Source organism: Carcharodon carcharias (genome assembly GCF_017639515.1).
Source record: "Carcharodon carcharias isolate sCarCar2 chromosome 33 unlocalized genomic scaffold, sCarCar2.pri SUPER_33_unloc_1, whole genome shotgun sequence".
Taxonomy (NCBI): domain Eukaryota; kingdom Metazoa; phylum Chordata; class Chondrichthyes; order Lamniformes; family Lamnidae; genus Carcharodon; species Carcharodon carcharias.
In genome coordinates, this window is record NW_024470690.1 from 1086117 (window position 1) to 1113960 (window position 27844).

Here is a 27844-nt window from a genome sequence, read left to right on the forward strand (position 1 = left end):
CTGGTGTGCTTGCTCCACACGAGCCTCCTCCCACCCCCTCTTCATCTCTCTGATCAGCCTATCCTTCTATTCCTTTCTCCCTCATGAGTTTATCCAGCTTCCCCCTTAAATGTATCGATACTATTTACCTTGACCACTCCCTGTGGGAGTGAATTCCACATTCTCCCCACTCTCTGGGTATTGGAGTTTCTCCTGAATTCCCGGTTGGATTTATTAATGACTGCTCCAAGTTCTGGTTCCTCCCCTCCTTTCCCCCCTCCGACCCCCCACACACACACATTTGGAAACATCTTTTCTACATCTACCCTATCGAAACCCTTTAGAAGATTGCAGACCTTCAGAACTTGCCGTGCCCCTAGCCAAGTTGTTCCAGTACAACTGCAACACTGGCATCTACCTGACCATGTGGAAAATTGCCCAGATACGTCCTGTACTCAAAAAGCAGGACAAATCCAGCCCGGCCATTTACCGCCCCATCAGTCTATTCTCGATCATCAGTAAAGTAATGGAGGGGGTCATCAACAGTGCTATCAAGCAGCTTAGCAATAACCTGCTCATTGACACCCAGTATGGGTTCCACCAGGGCCACTCAGCTCCTGACAAAGAACAAAGAAAAGTACAGCACAGGAACAGGCCCTTCGGCCCTCCAAGCCTGCACTGATCATATTGCCCGTCAACTGAAACATTTTGCACTTCCAGGGACCGTATCCCTCTATTCCCAACCTATTCATGTATTTGTCAAGCTGCCTCTTAAACACCACTATCGTACCTGCTTCCACCACCTCCTCTGGCAGCGCATTCCAGACACTCACTACCCTCTGTGTAAACTACTTGCCCCACACATCTCCTCTATAGTTTTCTCCTCTCACCTTAAATCTATGTCCCCTAGTAATTGACTCTTCCGCCCTGGCAAAAAGCTTCTGACTATCTACTCTGTCCATGCCACTCATAATTTTGTATACTTCTATCAAGTCTCCCCTCAATCTCCGTCAGTCTAGTGAGAACAATCCGAGTTTCTCCAACTTCTCCTCATAGCTAATAACCTCCAGACCAGGCAGCATCCTGGTAAACCTCCTCTGCACCCTCCCCAATGCCTCCATATCCTTCTTACCATGTGGTGACCAGAATTGCACGCAATATTCCAAGTGTGTCCTAATCAAGGTTCTATACAGCTGCAGCATGACTTCCCAGCTTTTATACTCAATACCCCTGCCAATGAAGGCAAGCATGCCATATGCCTTCCTGACTACCTTATCCACCTGCGCTGCCACCTTCAGTGACCTGTGGACCTGTACACCCAGATCCTTCTGCCTGTCGATGCACTTAAGGGTTCTGCCATTTACTGTATAATTCCTGCCTGTATTAGACCTTCCAAAATGCATTACCTCTCATTTGTCCAGATTAAACTCCATCTGCCATTTCTCCGCCCAAGTCTCCAACTGATCTATATCCCGTTGTATCCTTTGACAATCCTCTTCACTATCTGCAACTCCTCCAACCTTCATGTCATCTGCAAACTTACTAATTAGCCCAGTTACATTTTCCTCCAAATCATTTATATGTACTACAAACAGCAAAGGTCCCAGCACTGATCCCCGCGGAACACAGGAACACGAACAGCTGACCTCATTACAGCCTTGGGTCAAACACGGACAAAAGAGCTGAACTCCTGAGGTGAGGTGAGAGTGACTGCCCTTGACATCAAGGCAGCATTTGACCGAGTGTGACATCAAGGAGCCCTAGCAAAACTGGAGTCAATGGGAATCAGGGGGAGAACTCTCTGCTGGTTAGTCATACCTAGCACAAAGGAAGATGGTTGTGGTTGTTGGAGGTCAGTCATCTCAGTTCCAGGACATCACTGCAGGAGTTCCTCAGGGTAGTGTCCTTGGCCCAACCATCTTCATCAATGACCTTCCTTCCATCATAAGGTGAGAAGTGGGGATGTTCACTGATGATTGCACAATGTTCAGCACCATTTGCCACTCCTCAGATACTGAAGCAGCCCATGTCCAAATGCAGCAAGACTTGGACAATATCCAGGCTTGGGCTGACAAGTGGCAAGTAACATTCACACCACACAAGAGTCAGGCAATGACCATCTCCAACAAGAGAGAATCCTACCATCGCCCATTGATGTTCAATGGCATTATCATCACTGAATCCCCCACTATCAACATCCTGGGGGTTACCATTGACCAGAAACTGAACTGGACTAGCCATATAAATACTGTGGCTACAAGAGCAGGTCAGAGGCTAGGAATCATGTGACAAGTAACCCAACTCCCCAAAGCCTGTCTACCATCTATAAGGCACAAGTCAGGAGTGTGATGGAATACTCTCCACTTGCCTGGATGAGCGCAGCTCCCACAGCACTCAAGATTTGACACTGTCCAAGTCAAAGCAGCCCCGCTTGATGGGCACCACATCCAGAAACATTCACTCCCTCCACCACTGACGCAGAGTAGCAGCAGTGTGTGTACTGTCTACAAGATGCACTGCAGAATCTTATGCTCCTTAGGCAGCACCATCCAAACCCACGACCACTACCATCTAGAAGGACAAGGGCAGCAGACACATGGGAACACCAACACCTGGAAGTTCCTCTCAAGTCACTCACCATCCTGACTAGGAAATATATCACCGTTCCTTCACTGTCGCTGGGTCAAAATCCTGGAACTCCCTCCCTCCCAGCACTGTGGGTTGTACCTACACTGCATGGACTGCAGCGGTTCAAGAAGGCAGCTCACCCCCACCTTCTCAAGGGATAGGCAATAAATGCTGGGCCCAGCCAGTGAAGCCCACATCCTGAGAATGAACAAATTATATTAAAAAAAAAACCCTCAGGTAGCCCATCAGCCTCCTCCTCCCTGGAGAAAACCCTCCAGCCTGTTGGATAATTTAATGTCTCGAGTGTGTATAATCCTGCAGAAATCTTCATTGTGCCTGAAGTGCCCACGCACTGTGACCCAGCCTCGAGGGAAGTGGTTGAGGATGCCAGGTACCCCAGACTGGCACCATTGAGGGTGAAGGTTGTGGATTGTCACGCTGCTGTTTGATGCTTGGGCTACAGGGGGATGGAGGGAAAGACACAGAAATATGAGGCCCTGTCGAGACTATGACCAAAGTGAAGCCGTGTGCCTGGTGTGACTGGCTGTGGTTTCATATGCTACTTCATTCAGGTCTTGCACTCAATTAATGAAAGAATTTACCTGTCCTGGGAGTGTTTGATCGAGACTCTACAGACCCACTCCATTTCCAGCCCACTCCGTACTGATGGGGCACCAGCAGATACAAATACCCCTGCTTCCGCCCCGCGCCCCCCCCCCCCCACGCCCTGCCTGTTAATGGGGAAATGCCTTTGATTTCCTTCCTGACTGTTTAAAGTTTCTGTTCCCCACAGGGCAACCAGTTGGTGACCCAGGAGGCAGCAGAGAGTTGTGGCGAGAGGCAGGAGGGTGCGCTGGAGAAAGGTGATGGCCTGCAGCAACCAGCCAACCAGCGCCGGCACCTTCCCCCTCCCTACTTCTACAGAAGCCGCTTCCGGCGCCGGCCTGGAACCCCGACCTCTCCTCAAGGCGGAGAGGGGACGGCAGTCAGTGTGAGTGAGCACCACGGGGAGGGGGAGACAGTCAGTGTGAGTGAGCACCACGGGGAGGGGGAGGGGGGGACAGTCAGTGTGAGTGAGCGCCACGGGGAGGGGGGGACAGTCAGTGTGAGTGAGCGCCACGGGGAGGGGGGGGACAGTCAGTGTGAGTGAGCGCCACGGGGAGGGGGGGGACAGTCAGTGTGAGTGAGCGCCACGGGGAGGGGGAGGGGGAGACAGTCAGTGTGAGTGAGCACCACGGGGAGGGGGAGGGGGGGACAGTCAGTGTGAGTGAGCGCCAGGGGGAGGGGGGGACAGTCAGTGTGAGTGAGCACAACGGGGCGGGGGAGGCGGGGACAGTCAGTGTGAGTGAGCGCCACGGGGAAGGGGGGGACAGTCAGTGTGAGTGAGCGCCACGGGGAGGGGGGGACAGTCAGTGTGAGTGAGTGCCACGGGGAGGGGGAGGGGGGGACAGTCAGTGTGAGTGAGCGCCACGGGGAGGGGGGACAGTCAGTGTGAGTGAGCGCCACGGGGAGGGGGGGACAGTCAGTGTGAGTGAGCGCCACGGGGAGGGGGGGACAGTCAGTGTGAGTGAGCGCCACGGGGAGGGGGGGACAGTCAGTGTGAGTGAGCGCCACGGGGAGGGGGAGGGGGGGGGACAGTCAGTGTGAGTGAGCACCACGGGGAGGGGGGGACAGTCAGTGTGAGTGAGCACCACGGGGAGGGGGGGACAGTCAGTGTGAGTGAGCGCCACGGGGAGGGGGAGGGGGGGACAGTCAGTGTGAGTGAGCGCCACGGGGAGGGGGGGACAGTCAGTGTGAGTGAGTGCCACGGGGAGGAGGAGGGGGGGACAGTCAGTGTGAGTGAGCGCCACGGGGAGGGGGGGACAGTCAGTGTGAGTGAGTGCCACGGGGAGGGGGAGGGGGGGACAGTCAGTGTGAGTGAGCGCCACGGGGAGGGGGGGGACAGTCAGTGTGAGTGAGCGCCACGGGGAGGGGGGGGACAGTCAGTGTGAGTGAGCGCCACGGGGAGGGGTGGGGGGACAGTCAGTGTGAGTGAGCGCCACGGGGAGGGGGAGGGACAGTCAGTGTGAGTGAGCGCCACGGGGAGGGGGAGGGGGGGACAGTCAGTGTGAGTGAGCGCCACGGGGAGGGGGAGGGACAGTCAGTGTGAGTGAGCGCCACGGGGAGGGGGAGGGGGGGACAGTCAGTGTGAGTGAGCGCCACGGGGAGGGGGAGGGGAGGGACAGTCAGTGTGAGTGAGCGCCACGGGGAGGGGGAGGGGAGGGACAGTCAGTGTGAGTGAGCGCCACGGGGAGGGGGGGACAGTCAGTGTGAGTGAGCGCCACGGGGAGGGGGAGGGGAGGGACAGTCAGTGTGAGTGAGCTCCACGGGGAGGGGGAGGGGGGGACAGTCAGTGTGAGTGAGCGCCACGGGGAGGGGGGGGACAGTCAGTGTGAGTGAGCGCCACGGGGAGGGGGGGGGACAGTCAGTGTGAGTGAGCGCCCACGGGGAGGGGGAGGGGGGGACAGTCAGTGTGAGTGAGCGCCACGGGGAGGGGGGGGGACAGTCAGTGTGAGTGAGCGCCACGGGGAGGGGGGGGACAGTCAGTGTGAGTGAGCGCCACGGGGGAGGGGGAGGGGGGGGACAGTCAGTGTGAGTGAGCGCCACGGGGAGGGGGGGGACAGTCAGTGTGAGTGAGCGCCACGGGGAGGGGGGGACAGTCAGTGTGAGTGAGCGCCACGGGGAGGGGGGGGACAGTCAGTGTGAGTGAGCGCCACGGGGAGGGGGGGGGGACAGTCAGTGTGAGTGAGCGCCACGGGGAGGGGGAGGGACAGTCAGTGTGAGTGAGCGCCACGGGGAGGGGGGGACAGTCAGTGTGAGTGAGCGCCACGGGGAGGGGGAGGGGGGGGACAGTCAGTGTGAGTGAGCGCCACGGGGAGGGGGGGGGACAGTCAGTGTGAGTGAGCGCCACGGGGAGGGGGAGGGGGGGACAGTCAGTGTGAGTGAGCGCCACGGGGAGGGGGGGGACAGTCAGTGTGAGTGAGCGCCACGGGGAGGGGGGGACAGTCAGTGTGAGTGAGCGCCACGGGGAGGGGGGTGACAGTCAGTGTGAGTGAGCGCCACGGGGAGGGGGGGACAGTCAGTGTGAGTGAGCGCCACGGGGAGGGGGGTGACAGTCAGTGTGAGTGAGCGCCACGGGGAGGGGGGTGACAGTCAGTGTGAGTGAGCGCCACGGGGGAGGGGGGGGGGACAGTCAGTGTGAGTGAGCGCCACGGGGAGGGGGGGGGACAGTCAGTGTGAGTGAGCGCCACGGGGAGGGGGAGGGGGGACAGTCAGTGTGAGTGAGCGCCACGGGGAGGGGAGGGGGGACAGTCAGTGTGAGTGAGCGCCACGGGGAGGGGGAGGGACAGTCAGGTGTGAGTGAGCGCCACGGGGAGGGGGAGGGGGACAGTCAGTGTGAGTGAGCGCCACGGGGAGGGGAGGGGACAGTCAGTGTGACGTGAGCGCCACGGGGAGGGGGGGGGACAGTCAGTGTGAGTGAGGCCACGGGGAGGGGGGGGACAGTCAGTGTGAGTGAGCGCCACGGGGAGGGGGAGGGGGACAGTCAGTGTGAGTGAGCGCCACGGGGAGGGGGAGGGGGGACAGTCAGTGTGAGTGAGCGCCACGGGGAGGGGGAGGGGGGACAGGTCAGTGTGAGTGAGCGCCACGGGGAGGGGGAGGGGGGACAGTCAGTGTGAGTGAGCGCCACGGGAGGGGGAGGGGGGGACAGTCATGTGGAGTGGAGCGCCAGGGGAGGGGGAGGGGGGGACAGTCAGTGTGAGTGAGCGCACGGGGAGGGGAGGGGGAGGGGGGGACAGTCAGTGTGAGTGAGCGCCACGGGGAGGGGGGGACAGTCAGTGTGAGTGAGCGCCACGGGAGGGGGGGGACAGTCAGTGTGAGTGAGCGCCACGGGGAGGGGGGGGACAGTCGTGTGAGTGAGGGGGGAGGGGGGACAGTCAGTGTGAGCGCGCACGGGGAGGGGGAGGGGACAGTCAGTGTGAGTGAGCGCCACGGGGAGGGGGGGACAGTCAGTGTGAGTGAGCGCCACGGGGAGGAGGGGGGGGACAGTCATTGAAGTGAGCGCCACGGGGAGGGGGGGACAGTCAGTGTGAGTGAGGCGCCCGGGGAGGGGAGGGGGGGACAGTCAGTGTGAGTGAGCGCCACGGGGGGAGGGGGACAGTCAGTTAGTGAGTGCCACGGTGAGGGGGGTGAAGTCGAGTGAGCGCCACGGGGAGGGGGAGGGACAGTCAGTGTGAGTGAGCGCCACGGGGAGGGGGAGGGGGGGACAGTCAGTGTGAGTGAGCGCCACGGGGAGGGGGGGACAGTCAGTGTGAGTGAGCGCCACGGGGAGGGGGGGACAGTCAGTGTGAGTGAGCGCCACGGGGAGGGGGGGACAGTCAGTGTGAGTGAGCGCCACGGGGAGGGGGGGGACAGTCAGTGTGAGTGAGCGCCACGGGGAGGGGGGGACAGTCAGTGTGAGTGAGCGCCACGGGGAGGGGGGGACAGTCAGTGTGAGTGAGCGCCACGGGGGAGGGGGGGGACAGTCAGTGTGAGTGAGCGCCACGGGGAGGGGGGGGACAGTCAGTGTGAGTGAGCGCCACGGGGAGGGGGGGACAGTCAGTGTGAGTGAGCGCCACGGGGAGGGGGGGGGACAGTCAGTGTGAGTGAGCGCCACGGGGAGGGGGAGGACAGTCAGTGTGAGTGAGCGCCACGGGGGAGGGGGGGGACAGTCAGTGTGAGTGAGCGCCACGGGGAGGGGGAGGGGACAGTCAGTGTGAGTGAGCGCCACGGGGGAGGGGGGGGACAGTCAGTGTGAGTGAGCGCACGGGAGAGGGGGGGACAGTCAGTGTGAGTGAGCGCCACGGGGAGGGGGAGGGACAGTCAGTGTGAGTGAGCGCCACGGGGAGGGGAGGGGGGACAGTCAGTGTGAGTGAGCGCCACGGGGAGGGGGGGACAGTCAGTGTGAGTGAGCGCCACGGGGAGGGGGGGAGGGGACAGTCAGTGTGAGTGAGCGCCACGGGGGAGGGGGGGACAGTCAGTGTGAGTGAGCGCCCACGGGGAGGAGGGGGGGACAGTCAGTGTGAGTGAGCGCCACGGGGAGGGGAGGGGGGACAGTCAGTGTGAGTGAGCGCCACGGGGAGGGGGGGGACAGTCAGTGTGAGTGAGCGCCACGGGGAGGGGAGGGGGGGACAGTCAGTGTGAGTGAGCGCCCACGGGGAGGGGGGGACAGTCAGTGTGAGTGAGCGCACGGGGAGGGGGGGGGGACAGTCAGATGTGAGTGAGCGCCACGGGGAGGGGAGGGGGGACAGTCAGTGTGAAGTGAGCGCCACGGGGAGGGGGAGGGGGGGGACAGTCAGTGTGAGTGAGCGCCACGGGGAGGGGGAGGACAGTCAGTGTGAGTGAGCGCCACGGGGAGGGGGAGGGGGGGACAGTCAGTGTGAGTGAGCGCCACGGGGAGGGGAGGGGAGGGGGGGACAGTCAGTGTGAGTGAGCGCCACGGGGAGGGGGAGGGGGGGGACAGTCAGTGTGAGTGAGCGCCACGGGGAGGGGGAGGGGGGACAGTCAGTGTGAGTGAGCGACCACGGGAGGGGGAGGGGGGGGACAGTCAGTGTGAGTGAGCGCCACGGGGAGGGGGAGGAGGAGACAGTCAGTGTGAGTGAGCGCCACGGGGAGGGGGAGGGGGAGGACAGTCAGTGTGAGTGAGCGCCACGGGGAAGGGGGAGGGGATCAGTCAGTGTGAGTGAGCGCCACGGGGAGGGGGAGGACAGTCAGTGTGAGTGTGCGCCCACGGGGAGGGGGAGGGGACAGTCAGTGTGAGTGAGCGCCACGGGGAGGGGGAGGGGGGACAGTCAGTGTGAGTGAGCGCCACGGGGAGGAGGGGGGACAGTCAGTGTGAGTGAGCGCCACGGGGAGGGGGAGGGGGACAGTCAGTGTGAGTGAGCGCCACGGGGAGGGGGAGGGGGGGACAGTCAGTGTGAGTGAGCGCCACGGGGAGGGGGAGGGGGAGGACAGTCAGTTGAGTGAGCGCCACGGGGAGGGGGGGGGGGACAGTCAGTGTGAGTGAGCGCCACGGGGAGGGGGGGGGGACAGTCAGTGTGAGTGAGCGCCACGGGGAGGGGGGGGACAGTCAGTGTGAGTGAGCGCCACGGGGGGAGGGAAGGACCAGTCAGTGTGAGTGAGCGCCACGGGGAGGTGGGGGACAGTCAGTGTGAGTGAGCGCCACGGGGAGGGGGAGGGGGACATTCAGTGTGAGTGAGGCCACGGGGAGGGGGAGGGGACAGTCAGTGTAGAGTGCGCCACGGGGAGGGGGGGGAACAGTCAGTGTGAGTGAGCGCACGGGGAGGGGGAGGGGGACAGTCAGTGTGAGTGAGCGCCAACGGGGAGGGGGGGACTGTCGAAGTGAGCGCCACGGGAGGGGGACCAGTCAGTGTGAGTGAGCGCACGGGGAGGAGGGAGGGGGGACAGTCAGTGTGAGTGAGCGCACGGGAGGAGGGAGGGGGGCGGACAGTCAGTTGTGAAGTGAGCGCCACGAGTGAGGGGGCGGGGGACAGTCAGTGTGACGTGAGCGCCACGGGGAGGGGGAGGGGGAGGGACCAGTCAGTGTGAGTGAGCGCCACCGGGAGAGGGAGGGACAGGTCAGTGTGAGTGAGCGCCAAACCCGGGCGAGGGGGGGACAAGGCAGTGTGAGTGAGCTCCACGGGGAGGGGGGAGGACCGTCAGTGTGATGTGAGCGCCACGGTGAGGGGGAGGGGCGACAGTCAGTGTCGAGTGAGCGGCCACGGAGGAGGGGGAGGGGGGAGGGACAGTCAGTGTGAGTGAGCGCCACGGGGAGGGGGGGGGGGGACAGTCAGTGTGAGTGAGCGCACGGGGAGGGGGGGGGACAGTCAGTGTGAGTGAGCGCCACGGGGAGGGGGAGGGACAGTCAGTGTGAGTGAGCGCCACGGGGAGGGGGAGGGGGGGGACAGTCAGTGTGAGTGAGCGCCACGGGGAGGGGGGGACAGTCAGTGTGAGTGAGCGCCACGGGGAGGGGGAGGGGGGGACAGTCAGTGTGAGTGAGCGCCACGGGGAGGGGGAGGGGGGGACAGTCAGTGTGAGTGAGCGCCACGGGGAGGGGGAGGGGGGGAGAGTCAGTGTGAGTGAGCGCCACGGGGAGGGGGAGGGGGGGACAGTCTGTGTGTGTGAGCGCCACGGGGAGGGGGAGGGGGGGACAGTCAGTGTGAGTGAGCGCCACGGGGAGGGGGAGGGGGGACAGTCAGTGTGAGTGAGCGCCACGGGGAGGGGGGGGACAGTCAGTGTGAGTGAGCGCCACGGGGAGGGGGAGGGGGACAGTCAGTGTGAGTGAGCGCCACGGGGAGGGGGGAGGGGGGGACAGTCAGTGTGAGTGAGCGCCACGGGGAGGGGGAGGGGGGGGACAGTGGACAGTGGTGACCGTGAGCGCCACGGGAGAGGGGGGGGGACAGTCAGTGTGTGTGAGCGCCACGGGGAGGGGAGGGGAGGGACAGTCAGTGTGAGTGAGCGCCACGGGGAGGGGGGGACACCAGTCAGTGTGAGTGAGCGCCACGGGGAGGGGGGGGACAGTCAGTGTTGAGTGAGCGCCACGGGGAGGGGGAGGGGGGGGACAGTCAGTGTGAGTGAGCGCCAACGGGAGGGTGAGGGGGAGGGGACAGTCAGTGTGAGTGAGCGCCACGGGGAGGGGGGGGGGACAGTCAGTGTGAGTGAGCGCCACTGGGAGGGGGAGGGGACTGTCAGTGTGAGTGAGCGCCCACGGGGAGGGGGAGGGGAGGACAGTCAGTGTGAGTGAGCGCCACGGGTGAGGGGGGGCGGGACAGTCAGTGTGAGTGAGCGCCACGGGGAGGGGGGGGGGGACAGTCAGTGTGACGTGAGCGCCACGGGGAGGGGAGGGGGGGACAGTCAGTGTGAGTGAGCGCCACGGGGAGGGGGAGGGGACAGTCAGTGTGAGTGAGCGCCACGGGGAGGGGGGAGGGACAGTCAGTGTGAGTGAGCGCCACGGGGAGGGGGGGGACAGTCAGTGTGAGTGAGCGCCACGGGGAGGGGGGGGGGGACAGTCAGTGTGAGTGAGCGCCACGGGGAGGGGGGGGGACAGTCAGTGTGAGTGAGCGCCACGGGGAGGGGGGGACAGTCAGTGTGAGGTGAGCGCCACGGGGAGGGGGAGGGGGGACAGTCAGTGTGAGTGAGCGCCACGGGGAGGGGGGGACAGTCAGTGTGAGTGAGCGCCCGGGGAGGGGGAGGGGGGACAGTCAGTGTGAGTGAGCGCCACGGGGAGGGGGGGGGACAGTCAGTGTGAGTGAGCGCCACGGGGAGGGGGAGGGACAGTCAGTGTGAGTGAGCGCCACGGGGAGGGGGGGGGGACAGTCAGTGTGAGTGAGCGCCACGGGGAGGGGGAGGGGGGACAGTCAGAGTGAGTGAGCGCCACGGGGAGGGGGGGGACAGTCAGTGTGAGTGAGCGCCACGGGAGGGGGAGGGGGAGGGACAGGTCAGTGAGAGTGAGCGCCACGGGGAGGGGGAGGGGGGGGACAGTCAGTGTGAGTGAGCGCCACGGGGGAGGGGGAGGGGACAGTCAGTGTGAGTGAGCGCCACGGGGAGGGGGGGGACAGTCAGTGTGAGTGAGCGCCACGGGAGGGGAGGGGGACAGTCAGTGTGAGTGAGCGCCACGGGGAGGGGGGGGGGGGACAGTCAGTGTGAGTGAGCGCCACGGGGGGGGGGGGACAGTCAGTGTGAGTGAGCGCCACGGGGAGGGGGAGGGGGACAGTCAGTGTGAGTGAGCGCCACGGGGAGGGGGAGGGGGGGACAGTCAGTGTGAGTGAGCGCCACGGGGAGGGGGGGACAGTCAGTGTGAGTGAGCGCCACGGGGAGGGGGGGGGGGGGACAGTCAGTGTGAGTGAGCGCCACGGGGAGGGAGGGGGGGACAGTCAGTGTGAGTGAGCGCCACGGGGAGGGGGGGGGACAGTCAGTGTGATGTGAGCGCCACGGGGAGGTGGAGGGGGGGGACAGTCAGTGTGAGTGAGCACACGGGGGGGGGGGACAGTCAGTGTGAGTGAGCGCCACGGGGAGGGGGAGGGGACAGTCAGTGTGAGTGAGCGCCACGGGGAGGGGGGGACAGTCAGTGTGAAGTGAGCGCCACGGGGAGGGGGAGGGGGGGGACAGTCAGTGTGAGTGAGCGCCACGGGGAGGGGGAGGGGGGGACAGTCAGTGTGAGTGAGCGCCACGGGGAGGGGGAGGGGGGGACAGTCAGTGTGAGTGAGCGCCACGGGAGGGGGGGGGACAGTCAGTGTGAGTGAGCGCCACGGGGAGGGGGGGGGGACAGTCAGTGTGAGTGAGCGCCACGGGGAGGGGGGGGGACAGTCAGTGTGAGTGAGCGCCACGGTGAGGGGGAGGGGAGGACAGTCAGTGTGAGTGAGCGCCACGGGGAGGGGGGGGACAGTCAGTGTGAGTGAGCGCCACGGGGAGGGGGAGGGGGACAGTCAGTGTGAGTGAGCGCCACGGGGAGGGGAGGGGACAGTCAGTGTGAGTGAGCGCCACGGGGAGGGGAGGGGGGACAGTCAGTGTGAGTGAGCGCCACGGGGAGGGGGGGGACAGTCAGTGTGAGTGAGCGCCACGGGGAGGGGGGGACAGTCAGTGTGAGTGAGCGCCACGGGGAGGGGGGGACAGTCAGTGTGAGTGAGCGCCACGGGGAGGGGGGGGGACAGTCAGTGTGAGTGAGCGCCACGGGGGAGGGGGGAGGGGGAGGACAGTCAGTGTGAGTGAGCGCCACGGGGAGGGGGAGGGGGGACAGTCAGTGTGAGTGAGCGCCACGGGGAGGGGGAGGGGGGGGACAGTCAGTGTGACGTGAGCGCCACGGGGAGGGGGGGGAGGGGGACAGTCAGTGTGAGTGAGCGCCACGGGGAGGGGGAGGGGGGGGACCAGTCAGTGTGAGTGAGCGCCACGGGAGGGGGAGGGGGGACAGTCAGTGTGAGTGAGCGCCACGGGGAGGGGAGGGGGACAGTCACGTGTGAGTGAGCGCCTTGGGGAGGGGGGGGGGACAGTCAGTGTGAGTGAGCGCCACGGGGAGGGGGGGGGGACAGTCAGTGTGAGTGAGCGCCACGGGGAGGGGGAGGGGGGACAGTCCAGTGTGATGTGAGCGCCACGGGGGGAGGGGGAGGGGGACAGTCAGTGTGAGTGACGCCACGGGGAGGGGGAAGGGGGGACAGTCAGTGTGAGTGAGCGCCCCCGGGGAGGAGCGGCGGGGACAGTCAGTGTGAGTGAGCGCCACGGGGAGGGGAGGGGGAGGGGAGGGACAGTCAGTGTGAGTGAGCGCCACGGGGAGGGGGAGGGGGACAGTCAGTGTGAGTGAGCGCCACGGGGAGGGGGAGGGACAGTCAGTGTGAGTGAGCGCCACGGGGAGGGGGAGGGACAGTCAGTGTGAGTGAGCGCCACGGGGAGGGGGGGGACAGTCAGTGTGAGTGAGCGCCACGGGGGAGGGGGAGGGGGGACAGTCAGTGTGAGTGAGCGCCACGGGGAGGGGGAGGGGGAGGGGGACAGTCAGTGTGAGGTGAGCGCCACGGGGAGGGGGAGGGGGGACAGTCAGTGTGAGTGAGCGCCACGGGGAGGGGGGGGAACAGTCAGTGTGAGTGAGCGCCACGGGGAGGGGGGGGAACAGTCAGTGTGAGTGAGCGCCACGGGGAGGGGGAGGGGGACAGTCAGTGTGAGTGAGCGCCACGGGGAGGGGGAGGGGACAGTCAGTGTGAGTGAGCGCCACGGGGAGGGGGAGGGGACAGTCAGTGTGAGTGAGCGCCACGGGGAGGGGGGGACAGTCAGTGTGAGTGAGCGCCACGGGGAGGGGAGGGACAGTCAGTGTGAGTGAGCGCCACGGGGAGGGGGAGGGACAGTCAGTGTGAGTGAGCGCCACGGGGAGGGGGAGGGGGGGACCAGTCAGTGTGAGTGAGCGCCACGGGGAGGGGGAGGGGGGACAGTCAGTGTGAGTGAGCGCCACGGGAGGGGGAGGGGGGGACAGTCAGTGTGAGTGAGCGCACGGGGAGGGGGAGGGGGGGGACAGTCAGTGTGAGTGAGCGCCACGGGGAGGGGGGGACAGTCAGTGTGAGTGAGCGCCACGGGGAGGGGGGGGGACAGTCAGTGTGAGTGAGCGCCACGGGGAGGGGGGGGGAGGGACAGTCAGTGTGAGTGAGCGCCCACGGGGAGGGGGGGACAGTCAGAGTGAGTGAGCGCCACGGGGAGGGGGAGGACAGTCAGTGTGAGTGAGCGCCACGGGAGGGGGAGGACAGTCAGTGTGACGTGAGCGCCACGGGGAGGGGGAGGGCGGGGACAGTCAGTGTGAGTGAGCGCCACGGGGAGGGGGAGGGGGGACAGTCAGTGTGAGTGAGCGCCACCGGGGAAGGGGGAGGGGGGGACAGTCCGTGTGCGTGAGCGCCACGGGGACGGGGGGGGGGGACAGTCAGTGTGAGTGAGCGCCAGGGGAGGGGGAGGGGGGGACAGTCAGTGTGAGTGAGCGCCACGGGGAGGGAGGGGGGGACCGTCAGTGTGAGTGAGCGCCACGGGGAGGGGGGACAGTCAGTGTGAGTGAGCGCCACGGGGAGGGGAGGGACAGTCAGTGTGAGTGAGCGCCACGGGAGGGGGAGGGGGAGGGGAAGTCAGTGTGTGTGAGCGCCCACGGGCAGCGCCCCGGGGAGGGGGAGGGGGGGGGACAGTCAGTGTGAGTGAGGCCAGGGGAGGGGGAGGGGGGGGACAGTCAGTGTGAGTGAGCGCCACGGGGAGGGGGAGGGGGGGACAGTCAGTGTGAGTGAGCGCCACGGGGGGGGAGGGGGGGACAGTCAGTGTGTGTGAGGGGGGGGGGGGGACCAGTGCGCCAAGGGCGCCACGGGGAGGGGGGGGACAGTCAGTGTGAGTGAGCGCCACGGGGAGGGGGAGGGGGGGACAGTCAGTGTGAGTGAGCGCCACGGGGAGGGGGAGGGGGGGACAGTCAGTGTGACGAGTGAGCGCCACGGGGAGGGGGGGACAGTCAGTGTGAGTGAGCGCCACGGGGGGGGGGGGGGGGGGGGACAGTCAGTGTGAGTGAGCGCCACGGGGAGGGGGAGGGACAGTCAGTGTGAGTGAGCGCCACGGGGAGGGGGAGGGGGGGGACAGTCTGTGAGTGAGCGCCACGGGGAGGGGGAGGGGGGGGACAGTCAGTGTGAGTGAGCGCCACGGGGAGGGGGAGGGGGGGGACAGTCAGTGTGAGTGAGCGCCACGGGGAGGGGGAGGGGGGGACAGTCAGTGTGAGTGAGCGCACGGGGAGGGGGGAGGGGAGGACAGTCAGTGTGAGTGAGCGCCACGGGGAGGGGGAGGGACAGTCAGTGTGAGTGAGCGCCACGGGGAGGGGGGGACAGTCAGTGTGAGTGAGCGCCACGGGGAGGGGGAGGGACAGTCAGTGTGAGTGAGCGCCACGGGGAGGGGGAGGGGGGGACAGTCAGTGTGGAGTGAGCGCCACGGGGAGGGGGAGGGGGGGACAGTCAGTGTGGAGTGAGCGCCACGGGGAGGGGGAGGGGGGACAGTCAGTGTGACGTGAGCGCCACGGGGAGGGGGAGGGACAGTCAGTGTGAGTGAGCGCCACGGGGAGAGGGGGGGGGACAGTCAGTGTGAGTGAGCGCCACGGGGAGGGGGAGGGGGGACAGTCAGTGTGAAGTGAGCGCCACGGGGAGGGGGAGGGGGACAGTCAGTGTGAGTGAGCGCCACGGGGAGGGGGGGGACAGTCAGTGTGAGCTGAGCACCACGGGGAGGGGGGGACAGTCAGTGTGAGTGAGCGCCACGGGGAGGGGGAGGGGGGGACAGTCAGTGTGAGTGAGCGCCACGGGGAGGGGGAGGGGACAGTCAGTGTGAGTGAGCGCCACGGGGAGGGGGGGACAGTCAGTGTGAGTGAGCGCCACGGGAGGGGGAGGGGGGGACAGTCAGTGTGAGTGAGCGCCACGGGGAGGGGGGGGACAGTCAGTGTGAGTGAGCGCCACGGGGAGGGGGGGGACAGTCAGTGTGAGTGAGCGCCACGGGGAGGGCGGGGACAGTCAGTGTGAAGTGAGCGCCACGGGGAGGGGGGGGACAGTCAGTGTGAGTGAGCGCCACGGGGAGGGGGGGACAGTCAGTGTGAGTGAGCGCCACGGGGGAGGGGGGGGACAGTCAGTGTGAGTGAGCGCACGGGGAGGGGGAGGGGGACAGTCAAGTGTGAGTGAGCGCCACGGGGAGGGGGGGGGGGACAGGACAGTCAGTGTGAGTGAGCGCCACGGGGAGGGGGCGGGGACAGGGACAGTCGTGTGAGTGAGCGCCACGGGGAGGGGGAGGGGGAGGGACAGTCAGTGTGAGTGAGCGCCACGGGCGGGGGAGGGGGGGACAGTCAGTGTGAAGTGAGCGCACGGGGAGGGGGAGGGGGAGGACAGTCAGTTGTGAGTGGCGGCCACGGGGAGGGGGAGGGGGGGGACAGTCAGATGTGACGTGCGCGCCACGGGGAGGGGGGGGGCCACAGTCAGTGTGAGTGAGCGCCACGGGGAGGGGAGGGGGGGGACTGTCAGTGTTGAGTGAGCGCCACGGGGAGGGGGGGACAGTCAGTGTGAGTGAGCGCCACGGGGAGGGGGGGAGGGACAGTCAGTGTGAGCTGAGCGCTCGGGGAGGGGGAGGGGGGGACAGTCAGTGTGACGTGAGCGCCACGGGGAGGGGGAGGGGACAGTCAGTGTGAGGTGAGCGCCACGGGGAGGGGGGGGACAGTCAGTGTGAGTGAGCGCCCACGGGGAGGGGGGGGAGGGGACAGTCAGTAGTGACGTGAGCGCCACGGGGAGGGGGGAGGGGGGACAGTCAGTGTGAGTGAGCGCCACGGGGAGGGGAGGGGGACAGTCAGTGTGAGTGAGCGCCACGGGGAGGGGGGGGACAGTCAGTGTGACGTGAGCGCCTCGGGGCGGGGGAGGACAGTCAGTGTGAGTGAGCGCCACGGGCGAGGGGAGGGACAGTCAGTGTGAGTGAGCGCCACGGGGAGGGGGGGGGACAGTCAGTGTGAGTGAGCGCCACGGGAGGGAGGGGGGGGGACAGTCAGTGTGAGTGAGCGCCACGGGGAGGGGGAGGGGGGGACAGTCAGTGTGAGTGAGCGCCACGGGGGGGGGGGGGGACAGTCAGTGTGAGTGAGCGCCACGGGGAGGGGGAGGGGGGGGACAGTCAGTGTGAGTGAGCGCCACGGGGGGGGGGGGGGACAGTCAGTGTGAGTGAGCGCACGGGGGGAGGGGGAGGGGGGGGACAGTCAGTGTGAGTGAGCGCCACGGGGAGGGGGAGGGGGAGGGACAGTCAGTGTGAGTGAGCGCCACGGGGAGGGGGAGGGGGGGGACAGTCAGTGTGAGTGAGCGCCACGGGGAGGGGGGGACAGTCAGTGTGAGTGAGCGCCACGGGGGGGGGGGGGGGGGGACGTCAGTGTGAGTGAGCGCCACGGGGAGGGGGAGGACAGTCAGTGTGAGTGAGCGCCACGGGGAGGGGGAGGACAGTCAGTGTGAGTGAGCGCCACGGGGAGGGGGAGGGGGGGGACAGTCAGTGTGAGTGAGCGCCACGGGGAGGGGGAGGGGGGACAGTCAGTGTGAGTGAGCGCCACGGGGAGGGGGGGGGACAGGTCAGTGTGAGTGAGCGCCACGGGGAGGGGAGGGTGGGACAGTCAGTGTGAGTGAGCGCCACGGGGAGGGAGGGGGGACAGTCAGTGTGACGTGAGCGCCACGGGGAGGGGGACGGACAGTCAGTGTGAAGTGAGCGCCACGGGGAGGGGGAGGGACAGTCAGTGTGACGTGAGCGCCACGGGGGGGGGAGGGACAGTCAGTGTGAGTGAGCGCCACGGGGAGGGGGGGGGACAGTCAGTGTGAGTGAGCGCCACGGGGAGGGGGGGGGGGGGACAGTCAGTGTGAGTGAGCGCCACGGGGAGGGGGAGGGGGAGGACAGTCAGTGTGACGTGAGCGCCACGGGGAGGGGGAGGGGGGACAGTCAGTGTGAGTGAGCGCCCGGGGAGGGGAGGGGGGACAGTCAGTGTGAGTGAGCGCCACGGGAGGGGAGGGGAGGGACAGTCAGTGTGAGTGAGCGCCACGGGGAGGGGGGGGGACAGTCAGTGTGAGTGAGCGCCACGGGGGAGGGGGGGACAGTCAGTGTGAGTGAGCGCCACGGGGAGGGGGAGGGGGGGACAGTCAGTGTGAGTGAGCGCCACGGGGAGGGGGAGGGGGGGGACAGTCAGTGTGAGTGAGCGCCACGGGGAGGGGGAGGGGGACAGTCAGTGTGAGTGAGCGCCACGGGGAGGGGGGGTGGGACAGTCAGTGTGAGTGAGCGCCACGGGGAGGGGAGGGGGGGGACAGTCAGTGTGAGTGAGCGCCACGGGGAGGGGGAGGGGGGGACAGTCAGTGTGATGTGAGCGCCACGGGGAGGGGGAGGGACAGTCAGTGTGAGTGAGCGCCACGGGGAGGGGGGGACAGTCAGTGTGAGTGAGCGCCACGGGGAGGGGAGGGGGGGACAGTCAGTGTGAGTGAGCGCCACGGGGAGGGGGAGGGGGGGACAGTCAGTGTGAGTGAGCGCCACGGGGAGGGGGAGGGGAGGACAGTCAGTGTGAGTGAGCGCCACGGGGAGGGGGAGGGGGGGGACAGTCAGTGTGAGTGAGCGCCACGGGGAGGGGGAGGGGGACAGTCAGTGTGAGTGAGCGCCACGGGGAGGGGGAGGGGGAGGACAGTCAGTGTGAGTGAGCGCCACGGGGAGGGGGGGACAGTCAGTGTGAGTGAGCGCCACGGGGAGGGGGAGGGACAGTCAGTGTGAGTGAGCGCCACGGGGAGGGGGAGGGACAGTCAGTGTGAGTGAGCGCCACGGGGAGGGGGGGGGACAGTCAGTGTGAGTGAGCGCCACGGGGAGGGGGGGACAGTCAGTGTGAGTGAGCGCCACGGGGAGGGGGAGGGGGACAGTCAGTGTGAGTGAGCGCCACGGGGAGGGGGGGGGACAGTCAGTGTGAGTGAGCGCCACGGGGAGGGGGAGGGACAGTCAGTGTGAGTGAGCGCCACGGGGAGGGGGAGGGGGGGGACAGTCAGTGTGAGTGAGCGCCACGGGGAGGGGGAGGGGGGGACAGTCAGTGTGAGTGAGCGCCACGGGGAGGGGGAGGGGGGGACAGTCAGTGTGAGTGAGCGCCACGGGGAGGGGGAGGGGGGGGACAGTCAGTGTGAGTGAGCGCCACGGGGAGGGGGAGGGGGGACAGTCAGTGTGATGTGAGCGCCACGGGGAGGGGGAGGGGGGGACAGTCAGTGTGAGTGAGCGCCACGGGGAGGGGGAGGGGGGGACAGTCAGTGTGAGTGAGCGCCACGGGGAGGGGGAGGGGGGGACAGTCAGTGTGAGTGAGCGCCACGGGGAGGGGAGTGGGGGGACAGTCAGTGTGAGTGAGCGCCACGGGGAGGGGGAGGGGGGGGACAGTCAGTGTGAGTGAGCGCCACGGGGAGGGAGGGACAGTCAGTGTGAGTGAGCGCCACGGGGAGGGGGAGGGGGGGGGACAGTCAGTGTGAGTGAGCGCCACGGGGAGGGGGAGGGGGGGGGACAGTCAGTGTGAGTGAGAGCCACGGGGAGGGGGAGGGACAGTCAGTGTGAGTGAGCGCCACGGGGAGGGGGAGGGGGAGGGACAGTCAGTGTGAGTGAGCGCCACGGGGAGGGGGAGGGGGGGACAGTCAGTGTGAGTGAGCGCCACGGGGAGGGGGGGGGGACAGTCAGTGTGAGTGAGCGCCACGGGGAGGGGAGGGGGGGACAGTCAGTGTGAGTGAGCGCCACGGGGAGGGGGAGGGGGGGACAGTCAGTGTGAGTGAGCGCCACGGGGAGGGGGAGGGGGACAGTCAGTGTGAGTGAGCGCCCACGGGGAGGGGGGGGACAGTCAGTGTGAGTGAGCGCCACGGGGAGGGGGAGGGGGGACAGTCAGTGTGAGTGAGCGCCACGGGGAGGGGGGGACAGTCAGTGTGAGTGAGCGCCACGGGGAGGGGAGGGGGACAGTCAGTGTGAGTGAGCGCCACGGGGAGGGGGAGGGGGGGACAGTCAGTGTGAGTGAGCGCCACGGGGAGGGGAGGGGAGGGACAGTCAGTGTGAGTGAGCGCACGGGGAGGGGGAGGGGGGGACAGTCAGTGTGAGTGAGCGCCCACGGGGAGGGGGGGGGGGACAGTCAGTGTGAGTGAGCGCCACGGGGAGGGGGAGGGGGGACAGTCAGTGTGAGTGAGCGCCACGGGGAGGGGGAGGGGGGGACAGTCAGTGTGAGTGAGCGCCACGGGGAGGGGGAGGGGGACAGTCAGTGTGAGTGAGCGCCACGGGGAGGGGGAGGGGGGACAGTCAGTGTGAGTGACGCGCCCACGGGAGGGGGGGGACAGTCAGTGTGAGTGAGCACCACGGGAGGGGGAGGGGGGGTCAGAGGACAGTCAGTGTGAGTGAGCGCCACGGGGAGGGGGAGGGGGACAGTCAGGTGATGTGAGCGCCACGGGGAGGGGGAGGGGGAGGACAGTCAGTGTGAGTGAGCGCCACGGGGAGGGGGGGGACAGTCAGTGTGAGTGAGCGCCACGGGGAGGGGGAGGGGGGGACAGTCAGTGTGAGTGAGCGCCACGGGGAGGGGGAGGGGGGGACAGTCAGTGTGAGTGAGCGCCACGGGGAGGGGGAGGGACAGTCAGTGTGAAGTGAGCGCCCCGGGGAGGGGAGGGGGACAGTCAGTGTGAGTGAGCGCCACGGGGAGGGGGGGGACAGTCAGTGTGAGTGAGCGCCACGGGGAGGGGGAGGGGGAGGACAGTCAGTGTGAAGTGAGCGCCACGGGGAGGGGGGGGGACAGTCAGTGTGAGTGAGCGCCACGGGGGAGGGGGAGGGGGGGACAGTCAGTGTGAGTGAGCGCCACGGGGAGGGGAGGGGAGGGACAGTCAGTGTGAAGTGAGCGCCACGGGGAGGGGGGGGGGACAGTCAGTGTGAGTGAGCGCCACGGGGAGGGGAGGGGGGACAGTCAGTGTGAGTGAGCGCCACGGGGAGGGGGGAGGGGACAGTCAGTGTGAGTGAGCGCCACGGGGAGGGGGAGGGACAGTCAGTGTGAGTGAGCGCCACGGGGAGGGGGGAGGGGGGACAGTCAGTGTGAGTGAGCGCCACGGGGAGGGGAGGGGGAGACAGTCAGTGTGAGTGAGCGCCACGGGGAGGGGGAGGGGGACAGTCAGTGTGAGTGAGCGCCACGGGGAGGGGGAGGGGGGGACAGTCAGTGTGAGTGAGCGCCACGGGGAGGGGGAGGGGGGGACAGTCAGTGTGAGTGAGCGCCACGGGAGGGGGAGGGGGGAGGGACAGTCAGTGTGAGTGAGCGCCCACGGGGAGGGGGAGGGGGGGGACAGTCAGTGTGAGTGCGCGCACAGGGAGGGGGAGGGACAGTCAGTGTGAGTGAGCGCCACGGGGAGGGGGGGGGACAGTCAGTGTGAGTGAGCGCCACGGGGAGGGGGAGGGGGGGACAGTCAGTGTGAGTGAGCGCCACGGGGAGGGGGAGGGGGAGGGACAATTCAGTTGTGAGTGAGCGCCACGGGGAGGGGGGGACAGTCAGTGTGAGTGAGCACCACGGGGAGGGGGAGGGGACAGTCAGTGTGAGTGAGCACCACGGGGAGGGGGAGGGGGGGACAGTCAGTGAGAGTGAGCGCCACGGGGAGGGGGAGGGACAGTCAGTGTGACGTGAGCGCCACGGGGAGGGGGAGGGGAGGGGAGGACAGTCAGTTGTGACGTGAGCGCCCACGGGAGGGGGGGACTCCGTGTGGGAGGGGGAGGGACAGTCAGTGTGACGTGAGCGCCACGGGGAGGGGGGGGGGACAGTCAGTGTGAGTGAGCGCCACGGGGAGGGGGGGGACAGTCAGTGTGAGTGAGCGCCACGGGGAGGGGGAGGGGGGACAGTCAGTGTGAGTGAGCGCCACGGGGAGGGGGAGGGGACAGTCAGTGTGAGTGAGCGCCACGGGGAGGGGGGGGGGACAGTCAGTGTGAGTGAGCGCCACGGGGAGGGGGGGGGACAGTCAGTGTGAGTGAGCGCCACGGGGAGGGGGGGGGACAGTCAGTGTGAGTGAGCGCCACGGGGAGGGGAGGGGGACAGTCAGTGTGAGTGAGCGCCACGGGGAGGGGGGGGGGGACAGTCAGTGTGAGTGAGCGCCACGGGGAGGGGGAGGGACAGTCAGTGTGAGTGAGCGCCCACGGGGAGGGGGAGGGGGGACAGTCAGTGTGAGTGAGCGCCACGGGGAGGGGGGGGGAGACAGTCAGTGTGAGTGAGCGCCACGGGGAGGGGGAGGGGGAGGGACAGTCAGTGTGAGTGAGCGCCACGGGGAGGGGGAGGGACAGTCAGTGTGAGTGAGCGCCACGGGGAGGGGGGAGGGGGGGGACAGTCAGTGTGAGTGAGCGCCACGGGGAGGGGGAGGAGGGACAGTCAGTGTGAGTGAGCGCCACGGGGAGGGGAGGGACAGTCAGTGTGAGTGAGCGCCACGGGGAGGGGGGGACAGTCAGTGTGAGTGAGCGCCACGGGGAGGGGAGGGGGACAGTCAGTGTGAGTGAGCGCCACGGGGAGGGAGGGACAGTCAGTGTGAGTGAGCGCCACGGGGGAGGGGGAGGGGGGGACAGTCAGTGTGAGTGAGCGCCACGGGGAGGGGGAGGGGGGACAGTCAGTGTGAGTGAGCGCCACGGGGAGGGGGATGGGGGGACAGTCAGTGTGAGTGAGCGCCACGGGGAGGGGGGGGGGGGACAGTCAGTGTGAGTGAGCGCCACGGGGAGGGGGAGGGGGACAGTCAGTGTGAGTGAGCGCCACGGGGAGGGGGAGGGGGACAGTCAGTGTGAGTGAGCGCCACGGGAGGGGGAGGGGGAGGGGACAGTCAGTGTGAGTGAGCGCCACGGGGAGGGGGAGGGGGAGGACAGTCAGTGTGAGTGAGCGCCACCGGGGAGGGGGAGGGGAGGGACAGTCAGTGTGAGTGAGCGCCCACGGGGAGGGGAGGGGAGGGACAGTCAGTGTGAGTGAGCGCCACGGGGAGGGGGAGGGGAGGGACAGTCAGTGTGAGTGAGCGCCACGGGGAGGGGGGGGGACAGTCAGTGTGAGTGAGCGCCACGGGGAGGGGGGGGGGGACAGTCAGTGTGAGTGAGCGCCACGGGGAGGGGGGGGACAGTCAGTGTGAGTGAGCGCCACGGGGAGGGGGAGGGGGGAGGACAGTCAGTGTGAGTGAGCGCCACGGGGAGGGGGGGGGACAGTCAGTGTGAGTGAGCGCCACGGGAGGGGGAGGGGGGGGACAGTCAGTGTGAGTGAGCGCCACGGGGAGGGGGGGGACAGTCAGTGTGAGTGAGCGCCACGGGGAGGGGGGGGACAGTCAGTGTGAGTGAGCGCCACGGGGAGGGGGAGGGACAGTCAGTGTGAGTGAGCGCCACGGGGAGGGGGGGGACAGTCAGTGTGAGTGAGCGCCACGGGGAGGGGGGGGACAGTCAGTGTGAGTGAGCGCCACGGGGAGGGGGAGGGGGGGGACAGTCAGTGTGAGTGAGCGCCACGGGGAGGGGGAGGGGACAGTCAGTGTGAGTGAGCACCACGGGGAGGGGGAGGGGGACAGTCAGTGTGAGTGAGCGCCACGGGGAGGGGAGGGGGGGACAGTCAGTGTGAGTGAGCGCCACGGGGAGGGGAGGGGGACAGTCAGTGTGAGTGAGCGCCACGGGGAGGGGGGGGACAGTCAGTGTGAGTGAGCGCCACGGGGAGGGGAGGGGGGACAGTCAGTGTGAGTGAGCGCCACGGGGAGGGGGAGGGGACAGTCAGTGTGAGTGAGCGCCACGGGGAGGGGGAGGGACAGTCAGTGTGAGTGAGCGCCACGGGGAGGGGGAGGGGGACAGTCAGTGTGAGTGAGCGCCACGGGGAGGGGGAGGGGGACAGTCAGTGTGAGTGAGCGCCACGGGGAGGGGGAGGGGACAGTCAGTGTGAGTGAGCGCCACGGGGAGGGGGAGGGGGACAGTCAGTGTGAGTGAGCGCCACGGGGAGGGGGAGGGGGGGACAGTCAGTGTGAGTGAGCGCCACGGGGAGGGGAGGGGGGACAGTCAGTGTGAGTGAGCGCCACGGGGAGGGGGGGGGGGACAGTCAGTGTGAGTGAGCGCCACGGGGAGGGGGGGGACAGTCAGTGTGAGTGAGCGCCACGGGGAGGGGGGGACAGTCAGTGTGAGTGAGCGCCCGGGGAGGGGGAGGGGGACAGTCAGTGTGAGTGAGCGCCACGGGGAGGGGGGGGACAGTCAGTGTGAGTGAGCGCCACGGGGAGGGGGAGGGGGACAGTCAGTGTGAGTGAGCGCCACGGGGAGGGGGAGGGGGGACAGTCAGTGTGAGTGAAGAGCCCACGGGCGGGGGAGGGGGGGGACAGTCAGTGTGAGTGAGCGCCACGGGGAGGGGAGGGGGGAGGACAGTCAGTGTGAGTGAGCGCCACGGGGAGGGGGGGGACAGTCAGTGTGAGTGAGCGCCACGGGGAGGGGGGGGACAGTCAGTGTGAGTGAGCGCCACGGGGAGGGGAGGGGACAGTCAGTGTGAGTGAGCGCCACGGGGAGGGGGGGACAGTCAGTGTGAGTGAGCGCCACGGGGAGGGGGAGGGGGACAGTCAGTGTGAGTGAGCACCACGGGGAGGGGGAGGGGGGGGACAGTCAGTGTGAGTGAGCGCCACGGGGAGGGGGAGGGGGGAGGACAGTCAGTGTGAGTGAGCGCCACGGGGAGGGGGAGTGGGGGAGGGCAGTCAGTGTGAGTGAGCGCCACGGGGAGGGGGAGGGGGAGGGCAGTCAGTGTGAGTGAGCGCCACGGGGAGGGGGAGGGGGGCGGCAGCGGAGGAGGGGAACTGGCCGCGGGGGAGGGGGCTCTCAGCCGGGGAGGGGTGGGGCGGTGCTGCTGTTTTAGTTGGATTTTTAAATGTTGCTCAGGTGCCTTTCACTGATGGAGACACCACCCCCCCCGCCCCGGTCCCCCCGGACCCCCCTCAGCCATCTTCAGAGTGAGGCCTGTGCAGTGGGGAGGGCTCAGGTAGTTTGTGCTGAGCCCTCCTTCAGTTGGGTTGTTTGCAGTTGCCCTCAGGAGTCCAGCCCCTGGCCTCCAGCCCAGTGGTGGGGATGGATGGACTGGGACAGAATCCATGAGCATGTTCCTTCCCCATCACCATTTGCTGTGTGCAGCTCCTGGAGAGGCTGGTGTCCTTGGGGCTGTAACCCAGCAATGTGGCCCACTGGGATAGTCGGAACAGAAAAAGCCCCTTCATCCTTTCTCTGCAATAGCCCGGACTGTGGTGTTGAGTGAGAAGTACCTGTCCTTGCTCATGAGTCAGAGAGGTCTACAGCCCAGAAAAAGACCCTTCGGCCCATCGAGTTGGTCAAACAAGTCCCCAACTATTCTAATCCCATTTTCCAGCACTAAGACCATTGCCTTGTTTGCCACGGGCATCGCAAGTGCACATCCAAATACTTCTTCAAGGTTATGAGGGTTTCTGCCTCTGTCACCCTTCGGGCAGTGAGTTCCAGAGTCCCACCACCCTCTGGGTGAAAAAGTTCTTCCTCACATCCCCTCTAAACCTCCTGCCCCTTACCTTAAATCTATGCCCCCCTGGTTATTGATCCCTCCACCAAGGGGAAAAGTCCCTTCCTGTCTACCCTATCTATGCCCCTCATAATTTTATACACCTCAATCATGTCCCCCCTCAATCTCCTCTGCTCCAGGGAAAATAACCCCAGTCTACCCAAAATCTTCTCATAACTAAAACTCTCCAGCTCAGGCAACGTTCTGGTAAATCTCCTCTGCACACTCTCTAGTGCAAACACATCCTTTCTATAATGAGGAATCCAGAACTGCACGCAGTACTCTAGCTGTGGCCTAACTAGTGTTTTATACAGTTCCAGCATAACCTCTCTGCTCTTGTATTCCAAGCCTCGGCTAATAAAGGCAAGTATTCCATAAGCCTTCTTAACCACCTTATCTACCTGACCCGCTACAGTAAGGGACCGGTGGACATGCACACCAAGGTCCCTTTGATCCTCGGTACTTCCCAGGGTCCTACCGTTCATCGTGTATTCCCGTGCCTTGTTTGTCCTGCCCAAGTGCATCACCTCACGCTTATCTGGATTGAATTCCATTTGCCACCCGTCTATATCCTCCTGTAATCTAAGGCTATCCTCCTCACAATTTACCACCCCATCAATTATCGTGTCATCCGCGAACTTACTGATCAACCCTCCTACATTCAAGTCTAAATCGTTTATATATACCACAAACAGCAAGGGATCCAACACTGATCCATGTGGAACCCCACTGGACACAGGCAACCAGTCACAAAAACACCCCTCGACCATCACCCTCTGCTTCCTGCCACTCAGCCAATTCTGGATCCAATTTGCCAAATTGCCTTGGATCCCATGGGCTCTTACCTTTGTTATCAGTCTCCCATGCAGGACCTTATCAAAAGCACCGCAGGGGATCCATTTGCATTGTTTATGGGTTGTCAAATATGGCTTTTTTGTCCCAGCCACATCTCCAGATCCTGGGCCTCGAGAGCATGACTCTGAGGTCACCAGCTGAGGTGGTTGGGCCTTTCTCTGCCTCGGATGAGAATACAGTGAGGCTGTGGGCGGGATTGTCTCTGAGCAGCATCCTGAACGTTTGCTCAGCTGTCCCTTGTCTTGACTTCATTCCCCCTTCCCGATGCCTGAGCTGTAGACACCAGTGAAGGCCCTGTATCTAATCTCGCATTTGTGCTCCGCTCATGAACTTTAGCTAAGATGGATGGGGATGGGCGGTGGGAGGTTTGAGGCGGGATGGGGTCACTGTAACTGGTTTGACCACCCCAGATTACGAAGCAGGGGCCTGGTCCTGTTCCTGGGGCGGTCTGTCACTGCTGCACTTGGTGGTTGTGCTGAAATTTGGTGCATAAACACAGAAAGAGGACATTCAGCCCAACATGCCTGTGCTAGCCTGTTTCTCCCCGCTCCCCCCACCCGCTCTTCCCCCCCCCATAGCCCTGCAAATTTTTCCCCTTAGTGTATTTCTCCAATTGCCCCTTTTGAAAGTTCCTATTGAATCTGCTTCCACCACCCTTTCAGGCAACGCCTTCCAGATCCACAACAACTCGCTGTGGGGTGGGAGGGAAGGAATTCCCCTCATCTCCCGCTCCCGGTTCATTTCCCGATTCTCTTCAATCTGTGTCCCTCTGGTAACCGACCCTCCTGCCGCTGGAAATAGTTGCTCCCTAACTGCTTTATCAAACCCGGATTAAATATCCTCGGCTCTTTTGTAAAAAAAAAAGAATGACCCCAGTTTCTCCCCATGATGGAAATGGAAAAGTAATAAATTGTCAAGAAAATGGCCAGACTTTATTGTATTAAATCGACCAGTTTATCTACAGGGTACAGCAGGTGGATGGGACTGAGTGGATTGCTCCTTGAGAGATAGCAGTTTTTTTATTCATTAAGACTATACAACCATAAGACATAGGAGCAGAAATTAGACCATTCGGCCCATCGAGTCTGCTCCGCCATTCAATCATTGCTGATAAATTTCTCAACCCCATTCTCCCGCCTTCTCCCCATAACCTTTGATCCCCTTGACAATCAAGAACCTATCTATCTCGGTCTTAAATACACTCAATGACCTGGCCTCCACAGCCTTCTGTGGCAATGAATTCCATAGATTCACCACTCTCTGGCTGAAGAAGTTTCTCCTCATCTCTGTTCTAAAAGGTCTTCCCTTTACTCTGAGGCTGTGCCCTCGGGTCCTAGTCTCTCCTACTAATGGAAACATCTTCCCCACGTCCACTCTATCTAGGCCTTTCAGTATTCTGTAAGTTTCAATCAGATCCCCCCTCATCCTTCTAAACTCCATCGAGTATAGACCCAGAGTCCTCAAACGTTTTTCATACGTTAAGCCTTTCATTTCTGGGATCGTTCTTGTGAACCTCCTCTGGACCCTCTCCAGGGCCAACACATCCTTCCTGAGATATGGGGCCCAAAATTGCTCACAATATTCTAAATGTGGTCTGACCAGAGCCTTATAAAGCCTCAGCAGCACATCCCTGCTTTTATATTCTCGTCCTCTCGAAATAAATGCCAACATTGCATTTGTCTTCCTAACTACTGACTCAACCTGCAAGTTAACCTTAAGAGAATCCTGGACTAGGACTCCCAAGTCCCTTTGCACTCCAGATTTCTGAATTCTCTCCCATTTAGAAAATAGTCTATGCCT

At 65.1% G+C, this 27844-nt stretch overlaps 1 protein-coding gene across 4 annotated transcripts in view; it reads left to right on the top strand.

Annotated features, from left to right (window-relative positions):
- The window catches only part of LOC121274165 (Y-box-binding protein 2-A-like), a 58702-nt gene that overhangs the window by 16334 nt on the left and 14524 nt on the right, over window positions 1-27844 (top strand). For all 4 annotated transcript variants that reach the window (XM_041181360.1, XM_041181364.1, XM_041181362.1 and 1 more), the window contains one exon: window positions 3401-3598. In XM_041181360.1, the coding sequence (XP_041037294.1) occupies window positions 3401-3598 (198 nt within the window). The remainder of the gene's footprint in view (window positions 1-3400; window positions 3599-27844) is intronic.